The 11,008-nt window shown below is 55.1% G+C and overlaps 2 protein-coding genes across 2 annotated transcripts; one reads left to right on the plus strand and one right to left on the minus strand.

Annotated features, from left to right (window-relative positions):
• Positions 1–85: 85 nt before the first annotated feature.
• On the plus strand, positions 86–8,079 carry NFKBIB (NFKB inhibitor beta). Its single transcript, XM_037516517.2, has 6 exons — positions 86–322; positions 5,663–5,768; positions 5,850–6,201; positions 6,819–6,907; positions 7,001–7,261; positions 7,912–8,079. The coding sequence occupies exons 1-6, from the start codon at positions 144–146 to the stop codon at positions 8,005–8,007; spliced, it is 1,083 nt and encodes a 360-aa protein (XP_037372414.1). The 5' UTR covers positions 86–143; the 3' UTR covers positions 8,008–8,079.
• A 288-nt stretch (positions 8,080–8,367) lies between these two features.
• Positions 8,368–10,484, minus strand: CCER2 (coiled-coil glutamate rich protein 2). The gene is made up of 5 exons (XM_037515502.1): positions 10,409–10,484; positions 10,139–10,179; positions 9,903–9,990; positions 9,087–9,583; positions 8,368–8,457 (listed from the first exon to the last, which is right to left on the minus strand). Exons 1-5 carry the CDS (start codon positions 10,482–10,484, stop codon positions 8,368–8,370), a joined length of 792 nt encoding a protein of 263 aa, XP_037371399.1.
• Between the last annotated feature and the right edge of the window lie 524 nt (positions 10,485–11,008).

Genomic DNA, 11,008 nt, shown 5'->3' on the forward strand with positions numbered 1-11,008 from the left:
CGGGGCGTGTGCTATTTGATACGCTCTGATTGGTTGACTCAGGGGGCGTGGTGGGGAATTCCCCGCGGGGCGGAAGCGCCGACGCTCCGGGGAGAGCCCAGCGACAGGCGGGCGGCCGCGGGGCCCCTGAAGCTTCGGGGGCCATGGCCGGGGTCGCGTGCTTGGAGAAAACGGCGGACGTGGACGAATGGTGCGACAGCGGCCTGGGCTCTCTGGGTCCCGACGCTGCGGCCCCTGGAGGACCGGGACTGGGCGCGGAGCTGGGCCCGGGGCTGTCGTGGGCGCCCCTAGTCTTCGGCTACGTCAATGAAGATGGGGACACGTGAGTGAGCCTTAGCCTGCCCTGCCAGGTCCTCGATCCCACATCTGACTCCCTGTTCGTCTCTGAGCCGCGCCTGGCATCCTCTCACTGCTCAGTGTGACTGCCGATGCTTGCTTTCCCGACCTCTAGCCCCCAAGTCCTACCTTTACTACAAGCAGTCTCCTGGCCAACGCTCATCATAACCCAATCATTTCTGACTTTCCTTTCTTGGATTCAGGTCCTCAGAGTTCCACATCCCTATCTACTGATGCCAAAAACTCTAGTGACTTTCCGGACCCGAGTCCTGAGCCCTCTGTTAAAAGAGTAACTCAGGAAGGCTCCTCCTGACCGCCAACCTCCAAATATCGTCTTTGACACGAGCCTTACATTTGACTTCCAAAATATAATACGTAGTCTTTCACTCTAAGCCACCACCTTTGAACAGTAATTTTCAAAACTCTTTTTTTAAAACATGCTTCTACTAGAATATCTACTTATTAGTCAATTACTATTTTTTGACTAATCTTCAGATCTTACATTCAAAGAGAAACTATGAACTCTGTGAGAGCAGGGAGGCATTTTACACATTATTTTTTGAACTCTTCCAGGTTCCAGGCTCTGACTTAGGTGCTGGTGTGGATCAGTGAAGAAAACAGACAGTAGCGAATGCCCTGTGGAGTGTCCATTCTAGTGATATATAGACAGACTGACAGAAGGAAAGTAGGACTGATAGACTAAGAGAAGGAGGGAAGAAACAGAGGAGAAAAGACAGAGCTAGAAGGGAAAGGAGAGGAGACAGAAAGAAACAGGAAGAAATGAAAAATGGTATGCTAGAAGGTCATAAGTTCTTTGAAAAATAATGCAGGGAAATGAGACAAGTAGATTAGCCGGGGAAGTACACTCCAAGTAGAAGGAACAACAGTTGTGAAGGCCCTAGTGAGAAATTTTACCTGGTTTTTCCTGTGCTGATGTATCCTCAGTGACTCAATGAACACTGATCTCAAATAACCAGCTTTGGTTTCTTTATTATTTTTTTTTTTTCCTTTTTGGCTGTCAATTTCGTTGATTTCTGTCCTGATCCCCTCCCCCCCTTCTGCTTACTTTGTTTTCAATTTCTTCTACATTTTCTAGTTTCTTAAGGTTGAAACTGAGATTACTGATTTGAAACCTTTCTTCTTTTCTAATATAGGTGTTGCCCACTATAATTTTCTCAAAGTCCTGCTTTAGTAGCATCTCACCAATTCTGATAGATTTTTTAATTTTCATTTTATTCATATTTTGAATTTCTCTTTTGATATCTTCTTTGACTGATGGTTTAAAAATAGGTTATTTGGGGCCTCTCTGGTGGCGCATGGGGTTAAGACGCAACCTATGACGCTATCTGTAACCGCTGTAGCACAAGTTCGATCGCCGGCCAGGGAGCTACCCACATGGTGCAGCAGACCTCTCCTGACTTGCCCGCTGCTCCCCTCAGCGGTGTATTTCGTCAATCTGCCTGTTCTGTTCCCCACTCTGTCTCTGGTGAATCCTCTCACCCCGAGTATCTTTGGCCTGTACACCAGCTCTCCTATGCATAAATAAATAAATCTTTAAAAAAATATGTTATTTTGTATCCAGATACTTGGAAGACTTTCAATATCTAGAAAGTCTCCCAAACATCTTTCTTTTGTTCATTTTTAAATTTATCTGCATTGTGGACAGAGAACATACTGTGTCTGATTTGAATCCTTTTAAATTTATTGAGTCTTGCCTAATGATCCAGAAGGTGGCCTAGAGTATTGTGTGTACGCTTGAAAATAATGTCTATTCTCCTGTTCTAGTATTCTCTAAAGGTCAATAAGAGGTTGTGTTGATTTAGAGTATTGTTCAATCGGCTGCAGTCTGCTTGTGCTATCAATTATTGAGAGAGGTATTGAAATCATTAATAATCATGGATTTGTCTATTTCTTTTGGTAGTTCAAATTAGGGTTTTTTTTAAAAGGTTTATTTACTTATACATACAAGAACTAGGGTACAGGCCAGAGGTGCTGGTGGAGGGGGTGAGAGGATTCACCAGAGACAAAGCGGGGAGCAGAACAGGCAGACTGACTGAAATACACAGCTGAGGGAAGCAAAGGGTGAGACCTGTCTGCTGCACCATGTGGGTCACCTCCCTGGCCAGGGATCCAACTGGTGCTGCAGTGGCTGCAGATTGCTTCATAGCACTGACGCTTAACCCCTTGCGCCACCAGGGAGGCCCTTTTAATTAGGTTTTGCTTGGTTAATGTGCTCTGTTATTAGGGACACTAATGTTCAGAATGATTATGTCTTCTTCTTAACTGACCTCTTGATCATTATGAAATAACCTCTCCCTCCCAGTAGTCCTTGTTCTGAAATCTTCTTTGATATTATTATTTTTCTTTGCGTAGAAGAACTGGGGTGTAGGCTAGAGGTGCAGGGGGTGAGAGGATTCACCAGAGACAGATTGGGGAGAAGAACAGATGTATTGACTGAAATACATTGCTGGTAGGAGCAGTGGGTGAGACAGGAGAGGTCTGCTGCACCACATGGGTCAGCTCCCTGGCTGGGGATCCAACTCAGGCCGCAGTAGCTGGTGATAGCGCTGAGACTAACTCCTGAGCCACTGGGGAGGCCCCCCACCTTTTTACTTTTTTTTTTTAAGATTTATTTATTTATTGGGCCTCCCCAGTGGCGCAGCGCTTGAGCGCTGGGTTTCGAAGCTGCCCGCAGCCTCTGCAGCACCGGTTCGATCCCTAGAGGAGGGTCCCACATGGCATGCAGACCTCTCCTGCCGCCCGCTGCTCCCCTCAGCAGTGTACTTCGGTCCTTCTGCCTGCTCTGCTCCCCGCTCTGGCTCTGGTGAATTCTCTCACCCTCCTGCACTTCTGACTGTACCCAGTGCTTGTATAAATAAATAAATAAATCTTTAAAAAAAAAGATTTATTTATACAAGAACCAGGGTACAGGCCAGATGCGCGGGAGGGTGAGAGGATTCACCAGAGACAGAGTGGGGAGCAGAACAGGCAGACTAACGAAATACACTGCTGAGGGGAGCAGCGGGAGCAACAGGAGAGGTCTGCCGTGCCATGAGGGTAGCTCCCTGGCCATCTGGGAATCGAATCTGTGCTACAGAGGCTGCTGACAGCTTCACAGCACTGTGCTCAACCTGCTATGCCACCAGGGAGGCCCCACTTTTAACCTATTTTAAAAATATTGTTATTTTAAGCATGTTTGTTGTAGGCAGCATATAGTTGGGTTTTGTTTTTTTAATCAACCTCAACCTTTCTGCCTTTTAATTATACATTTAATTATAGATATACTTATGTTTCAGTTTTTCATCTCCAGATCAGTTTTCTATTTCTTCTTTATTTACCTTTGTCCTTTTTCTCTTCCTTCCTTTGGTAGAAGTAAGATTTATTCCCATTGTATTTCTATTGTTGATTTATTAGCTTTAACTGTATGGTTTTTATTTTTGTGGTTGCTTTGAAAGACAGGTTGGCAAACTTGCTTCCAGGCAAAATCCAGCCAGCCACCTACTTTTGTCAACTAGGAATGGTGTGTACATTTTTAAATGGCTGGAGAAAAAAGCAAAAGAAGAAGTATATTTTGTGGCAAATGAAAACAATATGAAATTCAAATTTTAGACTCTATAAGCCAGTTGGAATATATCCATGTTCATTTGTTTACTTTTTAAAATATTTATTTATTTATGCATACAAGAGCAGGGGTGCAGGCCAGAGATGCGGGGTGGTGGTGAGAGGATTCACCAGAGACAGAGTAGGCAACAGAACAGGCAGACTGATTGAAATACACTGCTGAGCGGAGCAGCAGGCGAGACAGGAGAGGTCTGCTGTGCCATGTGTGTTTGCCCCTGGCTGGCCGGGGATGGAACTCTTGCTGCAGAGGCTGCGGATTGCTTCATAGTGTGGTGCTTAACCCCTTGCACCACCAGGGAGGCCCCTATCATCCTTGTCTTTACTTAACTTTTTGAATGAATGGAATACAATTGAAATGAACAGTTTAATGTACTTGTCTGTGAATTTTAATGGTTGGGTTATTTCTGGGTCTGTTTCAAGTGATTATTCTCATGAAACATGTCTTTTTGCTTCTTTGCCTACCCTATATCTTGTATTAAATGCCCGGCATTGTGAATTTTACCTTGGTGGGCTGGGTGAAATGGTCTTGAGTATTGTACTGGGGTGCAGTGAAATGGCAAGTGGTTTGATCTTTTTGGGTTTTGCTTTTGTGATTTGTTTGGTGAGTCCTGAGTGCTTTGTCTAGGGCACCTTTTTCTCTCACTACTGAGCGCTGACCTTCCAGAATATTCTACCCCATGACCTGCGAATTACAGGTTTTTCCTAGTCTGGTTTGTGGGAATAGGCACTATTCCTGGACCTGGACACATGTGAGCCATGGACACATGTCTAATCCCTTTGGGTGGTCTTTTCTCCAAATTTGCGTGATGATTCTTCTGAAGACTGTGGAGTTGGCTGAGAAACCCTAAACTTAAAATTGTCCAGAGTGGAATTGGGGGGTTATTGGGAGAGTCCATCCCCCCAACTACTTGGTAACCTGGATTTACAGCTGCGTACATCACCCTGCACAAACCAACATCCTGGAAAGCTGGTGCTAGAGCCTCTGCAGAGCAGGACACCCACAGTGGAGTCTCCACCTCCACAAGGGCCGGCACCCTCCCATTTTGCACGTTTCTTCTTTCCCCCTTTAAAGAATCTCACTCATTTACCCATAGGAGGCGGCTCTGCCTAGTCACTTTGTATTTCCCCCACCTTGGGCACTTCCACAGCCTCTCCGAGGGGTGTTCCTGAATTCAACTCCTGCATGACCTCAAAGAAAACCAATACTTGAGGAGTCCCTCTCAGATTTTTGGGGGGCCTCTTTGTGTGACCTCTCTTCTCCAACACTCTGCCTTGCTCTCCTGAGCCTCAGCTCCATCTCCGCACCATCTGCCAGCATCCCCACTCCCGACGCCCCACCCCACACACCCAGTGAGTGATAGCCCTTGGGGCGTCTTGCCTGTCTCCCGTGCCCCCAGCACATCGGCTGTCACTGTGGGCCCAGCATCTTGCAGACTCTTCTTTCGTGTCCTTTTCATGTCTGGTTGGTTTTGGTTGATTCAGATGGAAAGAAGTCACCTCATACTACTTCATCGTGGGAGAAACTTGAAGTCCCACTTATTAAACACCAAGTAAACAAATTGGCTGGATTAACTCTGACCAGACCCTCCCAGGTGCCAGGCAGGGAGCTCCAGAACCGGTCCGAATGCTGCGCATACCGTAGATGCGCCATGCTTGTTGAATGAAGGAAGGACCTCTGTCCTCTGACCCCTGCCTTTCTCCGCAGAGCTCTGCACTTGGCGGTGATTCATCAGCACGAGCCCTTCCTGGATTTCCTCCTAGGCTTTGCTGCGGGCACTGAGTACCTGGATCTGCAGAATGACCTGGGCCAGGTGAGCAGCACTGGGGAGAGTATAGGACTTAGGGCCAGGGTTCTTCATGCCGCCCCTAACCTCTGCCCTCTGTTCCTGCAGACAGCACTGCACCTGGCGGCCATCCTGGGGGAGGCATCCACAGTGGAGAAGTTGTATGCGGCTGGCGCCAGGCTGCAAGTGGCAGAACGTGGTGGCCACACAGCGCTGCACCTGGCCTGCCGCATGGGGGCGCACGCCTGTGCTAACGTGCTGCTCCAGCCCCGCCCCCGGGGGCCCAGGGGACCCCCGAGCACCTACCTCTCTCAGGGCTCTGACCACACCCCTGACACCGACCATGCCCCTGACACCGAAGACAGCCCTGTTGCCTTGTACTCCGACTTGGAGAAGGAAGATGATGAGCATGAGAGTGAGGAGGACTGGAAACTGCAGCTGGAGGCTGAAAACTACGAAGGTGAGGGTCCGCGGTCATCCGGGCTTCCAGGCAGCGTGTTCGCTCCTGGCTCAGGGCTTGGCTCCCCAGATTCAAGACTCAGCCCTAGGCATAGGGACCAAGGAATTCCACCAGACCCCAGATTGGACACCTGGACCCACTTGGAAACCCCAGACCATTTGGGACCCAGACCTGTCACCTGCAGGCCTGACGCTACTAAGATCCAGATTTTGGGCTCAGGTCCCCAACCAGAAGGCCCAACACGTCGTGGACCGCAGTCCGCCCTGCAAACCACAGGTGCCGGCCCATCAGGGACCTCATGGAGCAGGCCCTCTGGGACACTCTGGCAGGCCAGGTTCCTGAGGTTGACTTCGGGGTTCAGGGACAGCCTGAATCATGGGAAAAAAGACCCCGTCGATCCAGTCCCTGGTATTGGAGTCCCAGCTCCCTCACCTCTGAGCCCAACTCCTTGGGACCAGGCGCCTCCACAAAGGGACTGAGACCTCCCTAGACCCTGTATTTGGGGCCCATTTTGTCCTCTCCCCCGCTTGTTACAAGCCCACTACTCAAGACCTGGGAGTTCTGGGACTCCACTGACCCCTCACCCCCATCGCTGACACCCGTCATTCCATCCCCAGGCCACACCCCGCTGCATGTGGCCATCATCCACAAAGACGCAGAGATGGTCCGACTGCTCCGGGAGGCGGGGGCGGACCTTAACAAACCGGTGAGCCACCCGAGGGAGAACGCGTGGTGGGATGGGGGTGGGGTCCCCAAGCCCAGGTGGGGCCTCCCCTGACCTCTCTGTTGCACCCGGCAGGAACCCACGTGTGGCCGCAGCCCCCTGCATTTGGCAGTAGAGGCCCAAGCAGCCGACGTGCTGGAGCTTCTTCTGAGGGCAGGCGCCGACCCTGCGGCCCGCATGTATGGCGGCCGCACCCCGCTGGGCAGCGCCACGCTCCGGCCCAACCCCGTCCTCGCCCTCCTCCTCCGCGCGCACGGCGCCCCTGAGCCCGAGGACGAGGACGACAAGTCTGGGCCCTGCACCAGCAGCAGCGACACTGACAGCGAGGACGAGGGCGTGAGTCCGGAGGAAAGACGGGGGGTGGGGGTTCCAGCCGGGGGTCAGGGTAAATGACAGGGGGCACGGGGGAGAACTGAAGTCGGGTGGTGCGCTGAGGCCTAGGGCTGCGGGCGGCGGTGCCTGGGAGAGGGGCAGCAGCCGGGCAGGCCTGGGCAGCGGCGGGAAGAACGTGGCCGCGGGGGTGGGGAAGGGAAGGCAGCGGCAGAGGTGAGACACAGGCAGAGGCAGAGAAAAGACCTTGGCCCCGGGGACTAGAAAGCGGGCGGCGGTGGGGAGAGGCCTCAGCCGGCGGCGGGGAGGCTTAGCAGGTGAGCAGACAGCAGAGACCGCGGGCCTGGGACGAGGCTGAATGGTAAGGGCGGAGGAATTGGGGTGAAGGCAGCAGGGAGGGGTAGGAGGGTGCCCCAGTGGCTGCCGGAGGATGTGGGTGGCAGGGGCCAGAGTCCGCTGCCGTGTGGAGCGCACAGGCCGCGGGGCAGGCCTTGAAAGGGGAAGCTGGAGAAGCAGGAGCGGGCAAGTTGAACCATGAGCGGCTGGACTTGGGCTTCGGGCAGACCCAGGTCGTGGGGTGTGGGAGGGGAAGAACTTGGGCAGCCAGCCAGGTGGCAGCCGCCTGAGCCCCTCTGCCTCGCCCCCTCTGCCCCCAGGATGAATACGACGACATCGTGGTCCACAGTGGCCAGAGCCAAAACCAGCCACCTCCCACCCCAGCCGCAAAACCTCTCCCCGACGACCCCATCTGACTTCTTTGTTAATAGCATTTCCGGTTTAATAAAATCCCAGTCCCACAACCAGAGCCGAGGCCGCCGGCCGCCTCTGCGGTCCTCCCGTCCCTCCCGGGCCTGCTGCCGCCGCGCGCCGCACACTCAGCCCTGGTGGTTTTCTGTGTGCTTTATTCACTCGGAGGGGTCGGAGTGGGCGCCGGGGGTGTAGGGGTGCTCCTGAGTCGGTCTGAGCCCTGCCCCTCTCCCCAGCTGTTCCAAGGTGCCCTCTTCTCCCCATCCTGGCAGGAAGGGGAGTGGAGTGGGGTGCCAGGTGAGGGGGGGCGCCGGGGGTCCACAGTACTGAGCCATAGTGTGGGGAAGGAGAGCAGGGGCCAGGGCTCAGCCCTCCCGCCGGAGCTCCTGCCCCAGCATCTCTGTCGCCTTCTTCAGCTCATCTCTCATGTGCCGCAGCCGCTCCACATCCTGCTCCTGGGGGGATCGGAAGTGGGCTGGTCAGCACCCACCATACAAGGCGGGCCTGTCAGGTGCCACAGGGGCACCTAGAGATGGTGGCATGTGAGCACAGGGGCTGCCGTGATCCTGGAAGTGTCATGTTGGCCAGTACGGCCCAGCTCTGAGGCCTGTGGTCGCCGCCGTCGCCAGCAGCAGACGGGACTAGCAGAGGTGCCCCCCCCACCGCCCCGGGGGCACCACGGCCCATTTATGACAGGCTGGCTATCAGGTGACCCCACCGGTCCTGGTGAGTCTTACTCCCCATGCCCCGGCAGTGGTGTCCCTCTGTGGCCCAGTGGGCCAGGCATGGCGGCCACTTTTCATGTGGCCGACTTGCTTGCCAGGGACCAGCAATGGTGGCGCAGACACTTCTCTGCAAGGATGGCGGCCACTTGGCGACGATAATGGAAGCCACTCGGTGTGGAAGCCCTTTGGCCGAGGGGAGCAGCCATTTGGATGTTGCTACTGAGTGCTGCTGTCGGGTCTAGTCACCAGGCCCACCCGTGCGCGGTCTTGCTGCTTGTGGCCCAACACCAGAGGCTGTCTGCTAGTAACTGCACTGACCGTTTGGTTCACCCTGCACCCCTACCGCCGCCTCCACTCACCTCCCTCTCAGACGCCTCTTCCTTCTCCTCCAGCTTGGCCTCAGCCTCTGGCTGGTGGAGGTGACCGGGGTGCAGCACATCCTCATGCCTTTCTCCTCTGCCCCCTTCAGCCCCCGGCCATAGGCCGCGGCCCCCACCCAGCATGCCCTTCTCCGCCTCGAACTGGGCTGTCTCCTCGTCGCTGGCCTTCTCTGCCACCCGCTTCTGCAGGCCCCCTCCTTCCAGGGGCCGCTTCCACAGGCCCTCCAAGGTCTCCACAGGCCTTTTCTTTTCCTCCTCCTCCTCCTCCTCCTGGCGGAGCCGGCTGTGCAGCTGCTCTAGGATGGCCTGTTCCCGCACCTCAGACTTGTGGGTCCTCGCCGCTGCTTCCTCCTCTTCCTCGTCCCTCACCTCCTGGCTGGGCCTGGTCTCCCCAGCCTCCGGCTTCTTGACGTCCCCAGCCAGCAGGCCTTTCTCCTCGCTGGCCACACAGCCGTAGGGCTCTGTCTCATACATCTCTGGCACAAAGAGAGGAGTGCTTTGTGCAGCTATCAGGAAACAGATCTGGAGAGTTCTGGGGTCTGCCCCTGGTCCCACAGAAGGACTCCCTGGGGCTGGGAGAGGAAGGTTAAGTGCTGCGGGACCGTCTCTGCCCCCAACCTGCACCCCTGCCTGGAGCGCCAAGGGTGGGGCTGGGCCCTGGCCCATCAGACTGCATGCACTGGGCAGGCTGTGCTGGCTCAGGCTAGAGGTGCTGGGGCTAAGAGGACACGCCTTCCTCCAGGCAGCCCTGGGTGGGGTGGGGGCTCTGGAGAGGAACGAGGAGCCAGGCCTTACCTTTGTGGAGGAGGGCCATGCAGGGTCCTCGCTGAGCCTGGCCCAGCGTCAGCACTTCTGTGACCACCTCTGCCAGACAGCGGGTCAGCTGGGGGGTGAAGGGTCAGAGAGGAGGTTGAGGGCGGAACAGATGGGCGAATGAGAGCAGTTGGAAGGTTAGCGAGGAGATGAGGCTCATGGGGGTTGGGCAGGGAGAGCCCCAGAGAGATGAGGCAGGGCAAGGGGTCCACACTCACCTCCTCCCTGGAAGGTCTTGGTGCCAAGGGAGCTGCAGTGGCTGTGGAGGAAGGAGATGGGTATGGTGTGGGGGTGGGTGACCCCGGAGCTGTCCCTGGTGCTGATTCCAGCTCCCAAGGCGTCCCAGCACCACACGGGCCCTTCAGCCCCTCTAGCAGGTGCACTGTTCCCACCTGGAAGTTCACCCCCTACAGTCTTTCCTCTGGGTCACAAGTCCCTGCTCTCGGGACCCACTCCAGGGGCCCCGTCCCCAGGTTTCTAGCACTCACCCGCGCCCAGCAGCAGTGCCAGCAGCGGGGACAGTGGCAGCAGGAGCAGCACGGAGGTGGGGCCGTGGCGCTGCATGCTGGGGCTTCCTGACCTGGGTCCAGCGATGTGCGGGCCGCGGAGGCAGCGCCTTATAACCCACGCTGGGACCCCGCAGGGGTGGAAGTGACGTCAGCGCCAGCTTCTCCTGGCCCACAACTGGGCGACAGCTGCCAGGCGGCAACCTGTCTGAGACCCTCAATTATTCATGGGGACCCACACCCTGTGCCCGCACCCCTCCGTCATCCAGCCCCCCCGAGCACCAGCACAGAGGAAGGATGGGGGCTCCTCTGCCCAGAGAAACAGGACTTGCTGAGTTTAGTACAGTACTGGGAGGCAGGGCTGCATTCGAATCCAGCCGGCCATTTACAGATCGACCCCAGGCCGCTCCTTGGCCCCAGTTTCCTCATCTGGAAAATGGGTCTCATAAACACACTCCTTCAGTGGGTGTAGCTGGCTCTGCCCGAGTCCCAGCTTGGCCACTACCAGCTCATTCCCGGGACCATTGATTAACTAAACCTGTTTCCTCATTGAAGAGGCGAGGCTCTGTGGTGAGGACTAAT

Source organism: Talpa occidentalis, unplaced genomic scaffold (genome assembly GCF_014898055.3).
Source record: "Talpa occidentalis isolate TD23 unplaced genomic scaffold, MPIMG_talOcc4v2.1 talOcc4.17, whole genome shotgun sequence".
NCBI lineage: Eukaryota > Metazoa > Chordata > Mammalia > Eulipotyphla > Talpidae > Talpa > Talpa occidentalis.